General features: G+C 39.4%; 1 protein-coding gene across 1 annotated transcript in view; it reads left to right on the forward strand.

Moving 5' to 3' along the window:
• Positions 1-19,232, forward strand: part of LOC140337924 (protein phosphatase 1 regulatory subunit 12A-like) — a 29,641-nt gene that overhangs the window by 3,813 nt on the left and 6,596 nt on the right. Inside the window, exons 3-23 of the mRNA XM_072421797.1 lie at positions 3,777-3,895; positions 4,486-4,645; positions 7,684-7,828; positions 8,345-8,419; positions 8,933-9,018; positions 9,381-9,529; positions 10,530-10,606; positions 10,739-10,906; positions 11,104-11,180; positions 11,603-11,827; positions 12,592-12,666; positions 12,784-12,874; positions 13,287-13,439; positions 13,612-13,744; positions 13,830-13,960; positions 14,562-14,618; positions 14,883-14,902; positions 15,309-15,396; positions 16,371-16,475; positions 18,089-18,139; positions 18,242-18,292. Of these exons, the coding sequence (XP_072277898.1) occupies positions 3,777-3,895; positions 4,486-4,645; positions 7,684-7,828; positions 8,345-8,419; positions 8,933-9,018; positions 9,381-9,529; positions 10,530-10,606; positions 10,739-10,906; positions 11,104-11,180; positions 11,603-11,827; positions 12,592-12,666; positions 12,784-12,874; positions 13,287-13,439; positions 13,612-13,744; positions 13,830-13,960; positions 14,562-14,618; positions 14,883-14,902; positions 15,309-15,396; positions 16,371-16,475; positions 18,089-18,139; positions 18,242-18,292 (2,236 nt within the window). The remainder of the gene's footprint in view (positions 1-3,776; positions 3,896-4,485; positions 4,646-7,683; positions 7,829-8,344; positions 8,420-8,932; positions 9,019-9,380; positions 9,530-10,529; positions 10,607-10,738; positions 10,907-11,103; positions 11,181-11,602; positions 11,828-12,591; positions 12,667-12,783; positions 12,875-13,286; positions 13,440-13,611; positions 13,745-13,829; positions 13,961-14,561; positions 14,619-14,882; positions 14,903-15,308; positions 15,397-16,370; positions 16,476-18,088; positions 18,140-18,241; positions 18,293-19,232) is intronic.

Consider the following 19,232-nt stretch of genomic DNA (forward strand, 5'->3'; position numbering starts at 1 on the left):
TGTCCCCAGGATTATTGCCTCCTTCTATTCATGTTAATATTATTATTATACAGTATTTATATAGCCCCAACATTTTATGCAGCGCTGTAAGCAGTCCATAGTCATGTCACTAGCTATCCCTCAAAGGGCCTCACAATCTAATGTCCCTTCCATAGTCAAATGTCTTTAATACATTCTAAAGTCAATTTTTTTGGGGAAAGCCAATTAACCTAACTGCATGTTTTTGGGATGTGGTAGGAAACTGAAGTACCCGGAGGAAACTCATGCAAACATGGGGAGAACTTGCAAACTCCATGCAGATAATGTCCTGCCTGAGATTTCAACCTGGGCCCAGCGCTGCAAAGGCCTGACTGCTAACTACTAAGCCACCGTGTTGCTCGCTCTATTGAAAACTCAAAAATGTGAATTTATTCTGACTTTGGAGTGAAGATGGGCCTTAGTATATGCAAATGCTGACTTTTAACAAAAGTCATTATATTTTTGGGACTATATGGCTGCTTGGAACGTAAAGGGTGCTCTGTGGCAACAAAAGGTCCCTGCTATTCTATTGCATGGTCAAGTTTGCTTTCTGTGAACTCATAACAGGTTTACTTTAAACAAAAGAGGTTCCCTTTTCTCAGCAGTTTTTAAATACCTATGTAATAGTCCACTGTTGACTGATATAAGAAACTAGGCCGAAGAAAAATAGAGGTGAGGCTTTTAGCAGCCAACGCTAGAAATACCAAATAGCGTCTGGCTAGTTGCTATAGCAAACACAGATTCACTTTTCCTGTCTGGAAGAAAGACTTTAGTTAAATCAGAGCTATAGCTGCCTCCATTTTTTCCCAAGCATCTTCTCCTCTCAGGATCTCTGGTCATGTTGATGACTGATAGTTGATGTGACTCCTGTTCATGTATACAGGAGTTCTTTCATTCTGACAGTCGGCAGATGCGTTGATTGTATGCTGAGCTGCACAGAAGTTTGCATGGAGGAAGGTAAGGATCTATCATCTTTCTCATTCAATTGGGGACATGGGGTCCTTCACCTTCGAGTTATACTGACGTCTACAGGATGATTGGATATGGGCGAGTAAACATTTTTAGGTCAGACCAGGATAACCCTCTCCCACTACAAGCATCCCTCCTCTGCTCTGCCATGCAATAGACCTAATTCTATTTTGGATGGCCTGCATCTGATGTTCGAGTTCCTGGGGCTGCAAACTTGGCTTTTCATTCAAACCTCTCCTCTGAGGTTCTCGCCTCCAGCCTTCCTCTGGCTCAATATAGATTAGCAGATCTCCAAAAAGCTGTACCTTTGTTAAAATTGTCTCAGGGGTTTTGTTTAAACCTATTCACTGTCCTAAAATCCAAAAAAGGGCTTTATCAAATCTTGGACCTCAAAGCACCTATTGCCTTTATTCGGATTTATGGAATTCACCAAGCAGACTTTCTGGTCTCTGTGTACATCAGGGATTCGCATCTACATGTCCCTGTCTTTCCTGCCACCAACATTTTCTACAATTTGTAGTGTGTCCATTCACTACCAGTTAAACTGGTTTGACCATTTGACCCTTTGATCTCTTACCTTCACCTTCACCTCACCCCGGTGATAACCCTGCTGCATTCCCTCAACCATTGTAGGTTACTTAGACAAGCTCCTATTGCTGAAGCAATCAGCACAGGCCTTGCTGGACAAAGTTTCTGTAACTGTTCTGACTTTACAGAGGTTCGGTTGGATCCTGAATCTTAAGGAACTGACTCATCTGGAATATCTGTGTCTGGCCCTGGATAAGGTCCAAGTCAAAGGATTTATTCCATAGAAAAAACACTTGAGACTTTCTGGTTTCAGAGTTAAGTTCTGTAGTCCAGTAGTGATCTACCTCTTTGCTTTTGCATGTCCCAGCCATATCCACTGTGTAAATCCCATGTGTAGACAATTGGCGAGCAGGCTTCCCAGGGGGTAAGTCCTAATTTAGGAGGACGTTTCCTTGCTACCATCACCTCTGCTAAGTGACCTTCTGAACTAGCAGCTCCTTGCTCTAAGGAACCTGCCTAGGTCACTCTCCACCTTTTGCCCCAACCAAGACAATATTCTTCCATCCCTCTGTATGGTCCCAGTTCACCCCAAAAAAATGTCCCTTCGTTATCTGTATGAGGTTCTGGCTGTGAAAATATTCCCATTAGCTACTTCTTCCCTCAAAAAGGGTGATTCTCCTTCTAATCCTGAATGGACCAATGGAGCATACACTAGCTTCCCGTTTCACCTTTTTTTTTAGGTGACTCAGACAGACCATCATATAAGTTTAAGGTCTAAAGGATTGGGTTCCACCCTTTCCTGTCAAGGTAATTTCTTTTACTAGATCTGTTACTGCCTGTTTCTCATATTTGTGTAAGCCTGCCACCCGATCTTCTGCTCCTGCACTGCCTGAAGGTGAAAGACTTGCCCATCAGGGGATGAGAAGGAAAATAGTTTTTTTGCACTCATTGTAAAATCCCTTTTCTTGGAGACTATTGAGTCCTGGTTGACACTGGTCTCACCCCATCTATGTTACTGAATATGTTTTTAGTTCTGCTTTGTTTAAAACCTGATCTTTATCCTTCAGTAAACGCCAAAAAAAGGATTTTATGGTGAGCACAACATTTCTGATATATGTAAGAAAAAAAATTATAAAATCTGTAATAGAAAAAAAATCTTTATTTCACATTTTTAAATCACCAGACACCTCATTGGTTGTTGACATCTACACTTTTCCACTAGTTTTGATAACAAGTTGAAGCAAGTTAAAACGTCATCCCTCAGCAACGTTGCTTGGATAATTTTATTAGGTTTATTGATATGCATAAAACTAATGGAAAACTGAAAAATTACCAGCGATGCTTAGTGGACACTCAGTAGACAGACAGCAGCTGTCATTTTTCTAGCATACATTGGGAAAAATTAAAAGTATATGATTTTGTTTCTGTAGGAAAGGGTTGCAATTATAAATTCTGCTGTTCAGCTGATGTAGAAATTCTAAAACAAATATCGATTTGTTGCCTGGCTAAGCAGACTTTGCCCTAATATTATTATTATTATTAATAATAGTAAACAGTATTTTTATATCGCTGACATATACATATGCAGCACTGTACATGAAATAGGGGTTGCGAATGGCAGACAAATACAGACAGTGACACTGGGGGAGGAGAGGACCCTGCCCTGAAAAGCTTACAATTTAAGAGATGGATACCGAGAATCTGGTTGTTGGTGGCAATAGCTCTGTTCAAGTTCTTTTTGCTCCACATTTTGGGACATCCCTTCCCTTGGGTTTAAACTTTATACTACCCAAAACAAGATACAGGACAAAATACAGTTGTTGTTATTATTATTAATAAACAGGATTTATATAGCGCCAACATATTACGCAGCGCTGTACATTAAATAGGGGTTGCAAATGACAGATACAGACAATGACACTGGAGGAGAAGAGGACCCTGCCCAGAATGGATAACAATCTGGGAGTTCTATGCACATTTAATTCTCAAAACCCTGAGTCAGGATACAAGGATTTAAAATAATGTCATACATCATTAAACAGAGGCCAGGAAATTGCCAAACCACCTTTTTGCATATATTTGTTTAATTTCAGAACTCTTATAAGCCACATTTATTGACACATTTGAAGATGTCTATTCCAACTGCAATTTTTAATTGTATCCTTCCGCTGCCACCAATTCAAATGTTGCACTTTTTCCTGGAAATTATTTGCTTTGCTACTCGTGGCGTTTTTGTAAATTGGATTGTAATCTTCGAACAGGTACTTGATCTCAAAGGGCGGCAGTGTTTCCATTGCAAACAGTGAAGGTGAACTTCCCCTTGATGTGGCCCATGAGAGTGCCATGGAGAAGCTGCTGAAGAGCGAGATTAAGAAACAGGGTAAGCACATATTTCTAGATGGTGGTGTACAGACATATATCCTGCCAGAATGGGTGAATAATAAAAAACAGTCAACCAGTCAGTAAAAGAAGTCTTAAAGATGTAGGAAATCTTATGATTTTATGATCTTACTCTTTAAAAAAGGAGGCTTTATTATATATGTAGCTGGGTGGAAGTCATATTTGCCCATTGCACATGCAAACCTTGCTTTCTGCTTTATAATGCTACACAGCAGTTAACTACTACATTTCGCAAAAGAAGTCTATGAATTGGCCGACTCACTGAAATCAATGCATTCTCTGGGCTTGGTTTACTTAAGCTCTCCGAGGCTACACTTTCATCAGTGAATCTGGGTGATCCAGCAAACCTGGAATAGATTTCTTCAAAGAAAATGTGAAAGTCATAAAAATACTTAAGCACTGAAATATTAATGTAACATATGCATTTACTATAATATACTTCCTTTTTTTTACATCCAATTTGGATGTAAATTTAACTAGTAGATTAGATATTATTTGGGTTCAACCAGCAGCTAGGGGAGCAGGTTTGTTTTTCGAGATTTAGGAGTATCTGTGATTCCATTTGTTTAGGTGTGGATATAGAGGCTGCAAAGAGAGAGGAAGAGGAGCTCATGCTGAGAGATGCAAGGCGTTGGTTGAACAGTGGAAAATTTGAGAATATCAGACACCCAACCACTGGAGCTACTCCCCTTCATGTAGCTGCTGCAAAGGGCTACACCGAGGTCATAAGGTGAGCTGCTTACGATTCTGTGTACAGGAGACAGATTGTGGAATAACTTTTTTTCCCATAAATAAAAGTGATGATTAAAGTTGAATTTACATAATATCATTTTTATTTTTTACTTCGTGCAAATGAAACTAAATTGGTTTGTTGCAGCTGAGTCAATAGAAAAACAAAACCTAGAGAAGGGTTTTTGTGGCAAAAGATACATTGTATTAATAAATACTTCTCATAATACATATCACAAACTAGTGCTTTGAAATGACTGGAGCAACAAGTCCAGATCATTACCGTATGAGCCCTTCAAGGGCACTAGACAATGAACTTCTGACAGGAATTTTATAACATATTAACAATACGTAAGTCGATAACCCGACGCTTTTCCCATAACTTTGGCTTTTTCAGGGTTGACATTACGTTTAGAGGGGTTAAACACAATTACTTGGCAGTATCTAGGTTCACAGTAAATGCATAATGTCGGTATACAAACAGTCAGTACAGGAATAAATATTAAGCTTGATATATATTCATGTAATATAATATAATGTAATGGTACATAGAATGTGATAGCAAATTGTATACGGGGATGATCATAATATTTACTGTACAGGCAATTATAGAAGAAGAGGTTATTGAGAACTCATAGTATGTCATATACTGAAGAATATCAACATATGCAATCATTTAATCAAGTGCAATCAGATAAGATCTATGACAGCAATAAAATAATAGGAAAAGAAGAGGGAACCTACATATTCCTTGAAGATAGAGCATATATGTATATGAACCACCTTGGGGAATAAATATCCCAAACAAATTGTAGATGTCGAGAAAAACCCTCCAATGGGGAAGATAGGAACTTAAGGTAAGCACCATTAAGAACCTATAGTAATGTATGAGTATCAAAGACATATTATAAAAAATTAATGGTAGGTCTAAATTCAGTAAGTGATAACTTCAGTGGTACTACATTGTGAGATAAAGGAAAAGGTTAGTATGTAGTATTGAGTAAAGGGTTGCCAGTGCATATTAGGTGGTTTAATAAGGTTTATAAATACTAATAAATGTATTGCTTCCCTATAAGAATGCAAACAAGAGACCTAGAGGGAAATAGAAACTGTACCTAATATAGTTAGCAGCTATGAGGTATATATATTTGTTGGAAATTAGCAGGTGGCAAATAATGTAAAGTGTGTATTACTATATACCTGTGTAATAAATAGGCATAGAAAGCTATAATCTCCAATAGGGGTAGAAATAGTGGCTGGGAGTTAAAAAAATCATACTAATTACCTTATGGTCCTGGGATGAGAGGGCACAGAGACCGCAGCTGCGGTGTGTGTAAGCTAGTGTTGCTGTGGAGGTGAGTAGCAGGGGAGACTCTGGGAGTGGCCTCCATATAAGGTATGGGAGGTGGCGTTCCGGAAGGCTCCCTCTGCCATGTGCGGGTCTCCGACGTGGAGGACATCGGGGCATGCCAATGACACCATTGCGGGTAGGGGATTCCCTAATGTGTCCCCCCACCTGCATGACTTTGAAGGGAAAGGGTGTGTTCCTGGATGCCGGCTCAGTGCACCAAGAGTGTGCATCAGATGATGCGCACTCAGGGCACAGCGAGTCTGTCTAAGGGAACGGGCTCATACTGGGATTAGAGCTGGGTGGACAATCCCCGTATTAGCCCGTTTTGGGTACGGTTTCTATCCTTAAACCTATTTACAAAAGACAACACTCGGTATACTCTGCATACCCTTCAAGGAAAATCTAAGTTGTTTACCCATTATGTTTATCCTTAATGTTTACAACAAGGCACATACTGGTTTGTCTGTTTTATTTTCTAAAACCTGGTTACCTATACTTTGAAAAGTTGCTATGGCACTGATACTATTATTGTTGTTCAGTTGTTTAAATTTGTACTCCACACCAAATTTGGTGCTTATAGGGAGACATATATACCTTTCATCATAATTTGTAACACTGTTATTCCTATGTATTCATTACTAACCCAGATATTGATGGGTACTCACTGAATGACTCGCTAAACGTGGCATTACCCCTGAAGAAGCCTAAGATGGGCAAAACGCGTCGGGTATAGGACCTTTACCTTTGCGATAAATATTTGTACCTTTTCCGTATTTTTTAATCAGATGACGATTGTCTAGTGCCTATTTTGGCCTCATTCACTATTGGAATTGTATCTCACTGTCACTATGACTGGAATTCAGTCCAATGTTTAAAAATATTGTATTATAAAGGATTTCAAATAATACATTCACTGCTTGCCAAAAAAAACTTCCTTTTCTATTTATTACCTCCAACAATTGTTAATATGTTATATATTCCTGTCAGAAGTTCATTGTCTAGTTCCCTTGAAGGGCCTATATGCTAATGACCTGGACTTGTTCCTCCAGTCATTTCAAAGCACTAATTTGTGATATGTATTATAAGAAGTAATCATTAGTACAATTTATCTTTTGCCACAAAAACCCTTTTCTATGTTTTGTTTTTCTATTGATTATCCCCAGGGTTGGCAACAAGGCTCGGTTTAGGGCCTATACATACAAACTTCCACCAGGTAAAGACCTTGACACTTTAGTTCCATGCAGCTGAGTCAAGTTTTATGGCTGGAGCATAGTGCATATGGAGTAGGAGTTTTGTGTTGCATTATGTGCATTTGGTGCTTTATTATTATTATTATTATTAATAATAACAAACCGTATTTATATAGCACCAACATGTACGCAGCGCTGTACATTAAACAAGGGTAGCAAATGAAAGACAGATACAAACAATGACACGAGAAGAAGAGGATCCAGCCCAAAAGCTCTTTTGACTGCAGCTCTCCAGTATTACCAGTCATCATTAGGGTTTGTTCTGTTATTTCAAATTGCTTTACCATGTGTCCTTAGTGTCACACATAGCTCATTGTTCATATCTGTCTGCAGCTCTCCAGTATTACCAGCCATCATTAGGGTTTGTTCTGTTATGTCAAATCACTTTACCATGTATCCTTAGTGTCACACATAGCTCATTGTTTATATTTGTCTTAGGTTGCTGCTCCAGTTGGGGTTTGATGTAGACACATGTGACTATGATGGATGGACTCCAATTCATGCGGCGGCTCACTGGGGCCAAGAAGATGCTTGCCGTCTCCTGTCTGAGGCTCTCTGTGACATGGAGGCTGTCAACAAAGTGGTGAGGGGGTCAGCGGTCGCCTCACATTATACACTGACTGCTTCTGCTGCTCAGTCATGGGACTGGTTTTATCTGGTTGTACTTTAGCCGGTTTTCAAAGCATGCATTGCAACCTGCAGGTAGTGCAATATTCTCCTTGCCTTAGGAGTTTGCATACAACTGTTCATAGTTATCTACTGCTGACAGTAAAATGTTTGTATATGGAAGCCTGCCTTTAATAAAATGGAGATCAAAGTGCAGAGGCCAATAACAACAAATCTGCAATCTCCTTTCACAATCCTGTTTATACTAAACTGATAAAAAGTTTCAAGTAATAATTTTCCAACTTCACAAAATCAATGAGATCATATTTCAAGAGGTCATGTAGGCTTTCAAGATAGGCAATGGCATCTCCTTTTGAATGTTTTTTTTGTCTGCCTTGCTTCACCTTAGCACATCTTATAAGATAAGCTAAATGCAATTTTCTGCAAGGATGTTTTGTAGTCTGTGCTCAGACTTTTCTTTCCACTTTTATAGGGTCAGACGCCTTTTGATGTTGCAGATGAAAGTTTAGAGTCTGTGCTGGAAAAGCTGAAGGACAAACAAAGCGCGGTGAGGGGATGTTGCGTCTGTGGGGATTAGATATACCTGTCAAAGGGCTGACTTATTTGATTAGGTTTTTTGGCTTTCAGCTAAAACTTGGCTTGCATACAAATCTTTGATGCTTTGTATGCAAGCCTTTGATGAAGTTGTCAGTGTGCCTGGCTGTCATGCTGATCCAGTGGCTCCTTACTGTTAAGCCACTTACCCAGAGCATGTATGCAGATCAAAAGTGTGAACTTTGTTTGCTGCTAGACGGCTTCTGGTTAGTTATTTAGTTCTGAAACAGCCTGGCAGGGAGTCTTTTCAGAAAGATGCCCAACATGACGGCCTGCATATTTCACTGAGTACAAGTTTCTTTAATTGACTTTAAAATTATCCCTATATGTACCTGAAATCTAAAATATCTCCAATTATATGTGAAAATATGTTTCCAAAAATATGCAATTATAACTTGTTGCTCAATTATTAGGTTTAAACATCAATTTTATTCTCTGCTTTTTACTCCTTTGCATTACTGTCTAGTTACGTTTGGAGAAAATGAAGAACACGCCACAGATTATGACCCAAACAACTCCCCCCAACCAGAATGCATCTAGCAGAACAAGAAGGTCAGTACTGGCCATATGATGTTGGTGTGATGAGCGCTGGCTGTGTTGGAATGAGCAGTATGGCACAGTGGCCTTCCTGTGGGTCACAAGATGATTGTGTTGCATGAAAGCAGTGGTTGCACATGGGTCATGCAGAGTGTCACAGTGGAGGTGGTGGACATCACTGTTGTTTCTCACTGGTTTGTGTGCTGTGTCTTGCACTGGTTAGTGTCACATGGGAGATTGTGTTGCACAGAAAGGTTTGTTCACAGTGTGATTTTGGTGTGTGCTCACCGAATGTGCTGGGTGACACATGGTGTGCTGCCCCGGGCACCATACACTGACCCCTGCATGCTCCCTGCCTTTGCCCCTTTCTCAAACAGGAGTTCTATTTCTCGTCTGAGCAGCCAGGAGAAGTTTGCACTACGTGTGCAGGACAAAGAGCCCCGTGCACAGCCCCTCGCCCCAACTATACCTGCCACCCAGCCAATTGCCTCCAGTTCTGATGACTCTGGTTCTGATGCTGAATCAGGTGAGCCCTAATACTATGAACTTCTTGATGTAAAAAAATGAATTTGTAGTTTATTAGAAGTAGTTTATTAGAATTTAGCAGTTGATAAGAAAAACATGAATAGTTCTGGGTCCTTTCGCTAAAATATTCTACTCACAATGGATAAGACAGATGTGGGTAATGGTGGTCGATTAGTTAATCATTTTGTGCTGCAGTTTGGAATCAATGAGGGCAATCTCAATAAAGTTAGCAGCCACTGATATGACCATTAGCCAAACAGGTTGGGATCCTTCTGGCCGTGCAAAGTACTGTGAAAGAAATTGGTGGATTTTTTCTCTAGTGGGGTGTCTGAGAGGAACATGAAGCCAGCGTTTGTTTTACCTCCTTGATATACACCAACATTACATCAGTCCTTCGTTTTTTGACCCTTTTTACATAAAAGGATTGTAAACCCAGGAAATGAGTAAAGATCTAATTGCTGCTCTCACCATGCTCACTGTAAGTTTACTGATTTTTTGGTATGTTTTGTTCTCTGGTGACAATTCTAAACCCGGAGCCTCAATGCCGTGGCAGTGTTGTAAGCCCTCCATGCTCACTTCCACATTCTGACTGGAATGCAAAGCTGTTGCACAGAATTCCTGTAGTTCATTGTAGTCTGTCTGCAACACAACAGACAGCCACGCCTGCCAGCCCACCGAAGGATTTTTTAGGAAAATCAGTCATGCGTGCTCTGCAGAAAAAGTGTGGGTAAGAGGCTATGACACAGATAGTAGAAGTCATTTGTAACAAAGATTTTTCACCAACAGCCTTTAGATCTTAAAACCTTAGCACAAGCGGAGTGATCACATGACGACTACAAAGTCAAATAAAAAGCTATTTAAAATCCTGCTAAGGGATGTGGCAGTGTTGTGGAAGTTACACAAACTTGGCATATGTACTTGATGAAGGTTTACAGAAGCTTTAACCTTGATAAATATTTGTTATTGTGTATTTTGTATTTTTAATATGTTGCCTTTTGCAGAAAAAGTAAAAGCTCAAGAAAGAATCAACAATCTGAACAATCAGCTGAGAAACCTTTCTGGAACAGTTGCAAAAAAAGTAAGTAGGAGACCCAGCACAAGACCTTGCATTCTCTATAGTCTTTTTATTTTCTCCCCATTAAAAGGGGCCAAGTAGATTACTCTAATGCTTGTCCACATAGCTTACATGTATGTACACTGCTCTCTGTAGACCCCGGCTGTCCAGGAACAAGAGAAATCTGAGCCTCCATTGGGCTCATGGCGAGCCTCTCTAAGGAAGACGGGTAGTTCTGGCACACTAAGTTCTGGCACCACCTCTGAAGAAGGCAGGAGGGCAGCATTGCCTAAATCTGCCTCCAGCTCCCAAATAGCAGACAGAGTGTGTATTACCACAGACCGCCTCATTGGAATATTATTTCACTTAAACTTTTTTTATTTCCAGCTTTTTCACACCTTTTCTTCCCCTCTTTTCCGTGGATTTGGGGTCCTTTCACTTGTTTTCTTTTCCCACCTCTACTTTTTTTGACTTTGCTTTTATACTTCTCAGTGCCACTGATTGTAATGTATTTCTTGTAGGAAAAGACAGGGGCTGAACTTCGTTTAGCACGGGTGACTCCAAGTCAGAAACCGCTCGGTAACCAGGAAAATGTGAAGTAAGTATATGGTAAAGAAAACATGTACAGAGTAAAAAAAATCTGCTGCTGTAACTTAGCTTTTTGAAAATGTCTTCAGTAAGCTGTTAAACAGGCACTGCTTTAGTTGAAGTGTAAAATATCCTCCTAAGGGAAAAGATCTTATGAAGGTTGTAGGTGGCGGTGCTGTGAAGCTTCTCCTAGCTCATCCAGCTTGCCACCCTGCCATGACCCTTCATTGCCTTTATTCATGGTTCAAAAGAACAATGCATAATCTTTGGTTATAAGGGAAAAATGTATTCTTTACTGACACAGTGTAGCCATAAAACATTACTGTGTGTGATATTTCCCACTTTCTAAACTTTTCTAAAGTGTTCACTTCTGGACAGTCTTATGAAGTTTTTATGGTCCAATATACTCTAACCTTTTGTGTCAATTCACAGAGAACCCCAGTTTAGCCGTAGTTCATTCACCCGCCAACGTAATGATGGAGATGAAGGACTCAACTCCTTAGGACTCAACTTCCGTAGGCAGAGAGATTTTTTGTCATCAAGGCCTGAAACCACTCTTCCGAAAAGAGAACCCTTGTCGAGAACAACAGAGGTTGCAGCGACAACTACAAATACTGTTAAGACCCCAGAGACCACCACACCGAATTCACTTGGAAGGTAGCATCTTTACCTGTATCTCTTACTGTTCTGTGTAGTCTTCCTTTCTTGAAGTTTGTAGCGAGTGATGACATTAGCTGATAATTCATCTTTTGCTATAAGAAATAAACCTCATAAATTAGGTAACACACTTAACCCAAAGGTTGGGTAACTAGACCCACACTCCTAATCCATGTTCAATTTAGGCTTTTTTTTTAAGCCGGGTGGGAGGAAACTGTAGGCAGGTGGTGGCCCCTGTATTGTGACCCCACTCTTCAATCACCCCCAAAAACAGCCAGGTGGTAACTGAAAATTGCCATTTCTTTAAGAAAGCAGCTCTACTTTAAAAAAAAATATGAGCATCGATGTCAGTGACTTGGCCATCACGAGTATGCTGGTTCATGGCAATGGCTTGTTATGTATAAAAGCCAGCAAAATGACGATTTTCATTAGGAGGTCAGTAGTGATAGCCCATGTATTTGTCTATGGATAGATAGACTTTCTTTATGATGGGGGGCGGGGGGCATTGTGAAAAATTTCTGTCACATTTTGCCATTGTAGATTTTCTAATAAAACACATCTGGAAACCCTTAAAACAAAAGTTTAGAGCCAAAAAAATGACAAGTGTACTCAGTAGGTGTGTAATAAATAAATAAGTGTAATAAAATATGCTTTTGTTAATATGGTCATGGTAAATCAAGAATTTGGACTTGAAAGGGCCATTTTGTGTGGCAGCTAGCAAGGACATACATTTCAGCTTTTTCTGTGTTCTTCCTTTTTTCTAGAACTACAGAGACTGCAAAACCTGCTAATACGAATCTAGAGCCTACAACTAACTCTGAGACCAAAGAAAGGCGCAGGTAGGGAGCAGACCAGGCATTTTCTGACTTTTTCACAGTCCTGGGGACCTGGAATGTATGGATACATCTTTCCAGCTTGGCTCTCTAGGAGAATTACATTGAGTGTTGTAACTTTAGGTCCTACTTGACTCCAGTGAGGGACGAGGAAGCAGAGGCACAGCGAAAGGCGAGGTCTCGTCATGCACGACAATCTCGTCGTTCCACTCAGGTGAGTAGTTTTACAGTCACAAGCACTTTTCAAGCTATGCTATTGCTGTGCAAACATTCTTTTCACAACTGATTAGTCAGTATATATATTTGGTAAGACTTTTGTTTTTGACAGTTGCCTAACTCGTATCTGGCTTTTAACTGCATTGTCTGCTGAAATTGTTACAGCTTCCATTGTCTATTAAATAGAATTTTTTTTTATCATCACTGTTGGGCTGGCTTAGCTGTCTTATCATCCAAGTAAATGACAATCACTGACTCTTAAGTAGAAGAGTACTGCCAGCTACACTCTTTTTAGGAAATGTCTGCGTGCATATTTTTATGGTAATATTTAGTGAACTCTTCAGCTGAACACAGAACCCCTTTAAAATGTTCTAAGCAAATTTCTTATACTTTACTTTTTACTTTTGCAGGGAGTGACTCTCACCGATCTAAAAGAGGCGGAAAAGGTCATTAAAGGTCAGCAGGAAAACAAACCAGAAGAACCTGAGTCCGAAAAGAACCAAGCGGACACTTCTAAAGACAGCCAACCAAAAGCTAGGACTAGTCGGACTGGTGAAGAAGGGGTATGTGATTTGTGAATGTTAGGGTCAGATTATTTAAGGGCTTCTTGCCAATGGCAGCCTCTTTCTCTTATGTAACAAGGACATTACTTTGTTTAGGGATAAAATATATTTATAAGATTTTTTTTTCAGAATATGACACATATTTGGTACCTGTACTGTTTCTGTTGTACAGACAGAGGTCGTTTGGAGGTCTCGGATTGCCAATTTGCAGAAATCTGATCTTCTAGGGCTTACTACTCCTGACTCTGCTTCAGCCTCCTCGGGGTCTCACAGGGGAGGTGCAGGACAAAGCCTAGAAAGCAAAGGTTAGTGCTAATGTCTTCTAATTGGCTTTTTTTTGCTCAAGTGAATGGTTTGGGGTACAAAAGTTAGTTTAATTATCACCCACAGAGATGCAGAAGTCCCATGAGGATGAGAAAGAAAGTGATGAGAAAGGTGATAGAAACAGGGCTGGTGTGCGGGACAGGAGAAGACCGAGAGAGAAGAGGAGACCAACTGGTGTTCCACCGACCACTAGAGATGTAAGAATCTACAAATGTTATGAACAGTAGAATGTGATGCAACTGTAAAAGTTCTTTAAGAGAGTTTTTGATTTTACAATGCATTAAATAGAGGAGTCTGCTCTCTAGGTGTAACATAGACCATTTTCTGATCTCTCTTTCACCATCCTTACATTTTTAATGAGCACTAGGATTTATTGGGACAGGGAAGCACAAGCAACAGGAGCCAGGTGGCCAATGTTCCTCAAAAATGACCACTTTTGCTTTGAAGTGCTAGGGCCACAGGTTTGAATCTCAACCAAAACACTGACTGAGGTCTGTATTCTCTCCCCAGTTTCTTCTTTCACATGTACCAGGTCCAGAAAGAGCATCAACCAAATCGCAGACATCCCCGAACATAACCATGTGTCTTGTCAAACTAATTCTAACATTCAGTGTCTGCCTAAGTTCTACATTACAGAACTTTGCTAAATGCTGTGCAAGATCAACAACAAAACAATAATTGTAGGTTTTAGATGTTAGATTGTACTGGCCTGTCCTTCAATACAGTAATTTGTCTTATCAGTCAATTATTTACTGTTTTTAATTTTGCTTCTTACAACATATGATATTACTTTTTTAGAGTGATGGTGAGGAATCCGAAGAAGAGGATGAATCAGAAAAACGCTCTCGACCTCAGGTGCCTTGACATTCTTTTCTTTTGTGGTAGTCAGATTGCAAAAACTTAATGGGGTTTTTAGGTGGGAAATGTAATTGTGTTATAACACCCATTTTTTATCTGTTAATGCTTCATGCCTCTCGTACTTTTAAATGGGTAAGTAAACTGCTTGAATAAATGAATAAAAATTCTTTTTACCTAAACAGATTTATTTCTTATTAACACTGCATTTTACATTATTACTTGCAAGCTTTGTGATTGAATTGTTGTCTTTTTTCCTCCCAGGTAGATGGACTTAGTTCTCGGTAAGTACTATAATAATGTGTTTCAGTTGCTGCTTTTACAGCTTGTGCCTGCTCCCTCTTTTACCCTTCTGCGCTGCAACTAGAATATTTGAGTTTCTTGGCTTTCTCATACCACAAATATTTCCTGATTGTACTAAGCAAATTATTGCTGGCTATTGATACTAAAACATATTACTGATATATCCTTTACAATGTCTGTTTATATAAATGTATACTAGGGGAAGGCAGTGCCCTACAATCAGTACCAGTGGTGCACTTGGAAAGGATGGGGCATGGGAGAGGGTTGGCTTGTAGTTGGACCGGACCTTTGTGGTCCACTGGCACTAATTTCTATTTCTGATACTGGGGTATAAATTTTACATTATGTCAACAAGGGATGTGCACATTCTCTATTTTTATTTTTCAGAACGGACACGGTTTCCAATGCACACACTGCAAGCCGCATAGAAGCAGCCATCGCAGCTGAACAACGGGACACTAAGGACTTTAAAAAAGTATGTTCAGAGCAAATGTTTGAACTTTAAATTCTATAAAATGTGCTATCGCTATCCCTAACCAACCAATCTAACCTTTTAAGGAAAAAACAGACAGGCATCAGTGACCTTATTTTAAAGCTGATGCTTGCAGGTGCCCTAAAGATGATGCTTTCAGTTGAAAGAAAATTTAGCTATAGAAGATCTTACTCGCACCATCCCACTATGCCATGTGGGGCAACAGCACTCCTTTAAAAGACATCCTATTTTGCATTGTAGTATATAGTGGAGGCATTTGTAATATTTCTAAAAATGAAACACTCAGCCAATGGGAATAGATAGACTTCTCTTGAAAAATTGAAAGGGGAAGGGTTGCTAAGAGCAAATCCGGATCACTGAATAGAAAAAGAAAATGCTACCATTGTAAACTAGAAAGGACAATAATAGGAAAATGTATCTAAATTTGACCCTAATCCCACCAGAACATGGACAGAAATGGGGACTCATCTCATTCCACATTTGCATGTGCTGTACAAGTTCACTCTATAGCTCCCAATGTTTGTGAATGTAGCTTCAATTCCCATATAAATTTACAGTGCTTAAAGCTGTGAACATGCTTCTGACATCTCCTTCAAGCCATTACCAAGATAAAAATATTGACTGCCTTAGGAATTTAGTTAGCTGGACATCTATTTACAGAAGATTGAAGAAGAAGAGTAGGCTGTGTCCCCTGAGTCTTTTTTAATGCCTGGAGTTTAAATGTAGTGTAACATGAATGATATGCTGATCCTATTATTTTAGAAGTTTACCCTATGTAAGCATCCTGCCCTCACAGCTGCTGGAACATTATATTAGTGGTCTGGCCTAAGCTGGTCCTTTTGCTGTTTTTTTTTTTTTTTTTTTTAAGACTGATCATTATCTCCTTGAGTTTGGCCAAAACACACTTGCATATAGTATAGATCATATGACAATGTAAATTTCATTGGATGTTTCAGCTGTATGAAGATTTAAGGAGAGACAATGGACGTCTTCGCTCACAGCTGCTAAACACCCAGAACCTGGTGAATGAGACCAAAGCAGAATTGGAAAGAGCTACGCAGGTAAGGAATTCACATAAACAGTAGGAGGTTCAATTCCAAAGCTGTACGCAGCCTGGTGCTCGCTTTACATTTGGCTACACAAAAATGTTTTTGGTTCAATTGTAATACTAATCTCTGGATAAGCCAATATAAAAAATACACTTTATTTTAGATGTTTGTAACTATAAATCATTGAAGAATTTTACAAACTAGAGAATATAATCAATTCAGTGAATGTTCCAGATAATAAAATGTCCGGCTATGCCCCTTCCTCGAAAGCACATAGGCACCTCTCTTTTGTCCTGCTGGAAGTAATGAAAAAAACAGCCTTATGTCTCCACAGAGTCATTAGCATAGTTGGTACATACAAAGGGAGATTGCATATTCGGGTTGTAATTAACCCCCCTAGCGGTAATCCCGAGTGTGACTTGGGGTGGATTTTACTTGCAAATAACGATAATCCCGAGTCACACTCGAGGTAACTTTAACCTAAAAAAACCCCACTTACTTTGCTCCGTTGACGCCCCCTATTGTCCTGATGGTCCCTACAGGTTCTGGGGACATGTCTGTCTTCTTCAATCTTCAGCCGCACAATGCAGAGACTATCTCCGGGGTTTCCCGGTGACGTTGGTGCTCTACTACTTACTACTACTGTGCTACTGTACGCTTACATTACATGTTTAATTTTTTTTTTAACAGATTTTTGTGTTTTTTTATTTAAGGATTACTATTAAATTTATTAAATATTGGACATATTTTGGTGCGTTATGCCCAAGAATTATAGCCTACATTGTACAATAAATTTCCATGCAAAAAACATTTAACGCTTTTTTCATGGAAATTTGGATAAAATTAGAACGCTAGGGAGGGTAATGCGTTCACTTTAGAGGGTTCTGTGAAAGTCATGCCCAAAGAAGGCAGGTGGAGGGTACAGAACAAGTCACCCTTGTTATCTGTGGTCTCCTTACAACTGATTTTTTCCCCAACACAGACCTACAATGCCTTGTCCTGCACTTTTTTTCTGGAAGAGGTCCTCTGGTAGACACAGGACTTTATTTTTCTATGTTAGAGCCTCAAGCAAGGAGAACAGTGACCAGCACATAAATTATATCAGCAAATATCTCTATTAGCAGTCATAGACAGCAATGCCTTACTTCTCACACTGCAGACATACAACTATTAAGCTGTAGACACAGGGGTGACTGGGCACTTTCACATATCAGGAAGTGCACTGGTATTTTTCTGGAAGAATTGGGCCTGATGGGCCTGATTTATTAAAGTTCTCCAAGCCTGGTGAGAATACGCTTTCATCAGTGAAGCTGTGTGATCCAGCAAACTTGGAATTGATTTCTTCAAAGTCATTTGATATTTGCTAGCAAATGTTTTGAATCCTAGACCAGATTCATCCAAGGTTTGCTGGATCACCCAGGTTCACTGATGAAAGTGTATCCTCTCCAGCCTTGGAGAGGTTTATTAAATCTGGCCCAATATACATTTTCAGGTATTGCTTAGACATGATAAACATTTCTGAATGTTCCCCACCACATAGGGACTTTTCCTTGTACATTCACATGTTTTTATTTGTTTGTTTTCTTTATGAACAATAATCTCCAGCTTCATTATCATTCTTTCAGAGGCAGGAAAGGTGTGTGGACAGATCGTTTCTCATTGACACTGAGAAAAAAGTAAGTCATCTTCTCAGTTTACATTGTCTGTTCTCATGTTGTGTTATGTGTAAAGATCTATATAAATTCATTATTTAATATTTTTATTTTTTATTGTTTTAGGAAAAAAGGATCCTGGAACGCAGAGTTTCTGAGCTGCAAGATGAACTGAAGGTGCAATTTTTTTTTAATAAACTAATTAACAGCAAATACTTCTATCATTTGTAAGCATTGATTCATATAGACAGTGGCTATTGACATATCACAGGACAGAACAAGTCTATTATATGGTGTAGTTAGGTCTCTTTATTGATTACATTACCTATCCCCATAATCCTGAAGCAGAAAATGGCAGGTAGCTCAGGTTGTCATTATTCGGTAAAACCTCTCCTGCCTTCTTCATGGCTGACGCTGAACCCAGAATAGGTGTCATAGTGCAGTGAGATGGTATTTCAGTTTTTATGCAAATACAGAATTCTATGCAGAATGTATTTATATTTCAGGGGTCTTGGGCCATGAAGCATTTTTGGGGTTATACAACTGCATGCATGCAATTGTTTTACTCTCTGTTGCAGATGACATTACTCATATAAGCTGTGCCCAAAAATGGCAAGCAAAGCACAAAGGTCTAGTTTACCCGTACTGCCTTTGTTCTATTTTACCTTGTCGGATTCTACACTTTGTGGAGACATTCAGTTTAGTAAAGTCATGGTATTGCTTGCCCATTTCATATCTGCAAACTCCTTTATAATCTGATAATTAATAGGAAAATACTACAGAAACATTGGGAGAGGCGATATCACAGATCCACAGAATATTTGAAGCAAAATCAGAGAGAGCCTTGCACTGCAGCTTCTTCTCCAGCAAGAAGAATAGAGCATTGTTTAGGCTCAAAAAAGATTTTCCCTACAAGGCAGCATTTTTAAGTAGCCCATTTCAAAGCTCATAGTTCAGTTACTAAACTAGATCAATGTTATCTAGTTACAGTTAGATTGTATAAACATGCATGACCCTCGCAATAAAAAAAAATGTCAAAAATCCTAAAAAGTTATGTTTTTGATACAATATGGATATATAAAGGCTGCTTGTGACATTTTACCTTTAAGCACCTACC

The sequence above is a fragment of the Pyxicephalus adspersus genome, chromosome 9, assembly GCF_032062135.1.
Source record: "Pyxicephalus adspersus chromosome 9, UCB_Pads_2.0, whole genome shotgun sequence".
Classification (NCBI taxonomy): Eukaryota; Metazoa; Chordata; class Amphibia; order Anura; family Pyxicephalidae; genus Pyxicephalus; species Pyxicephalus adspersus.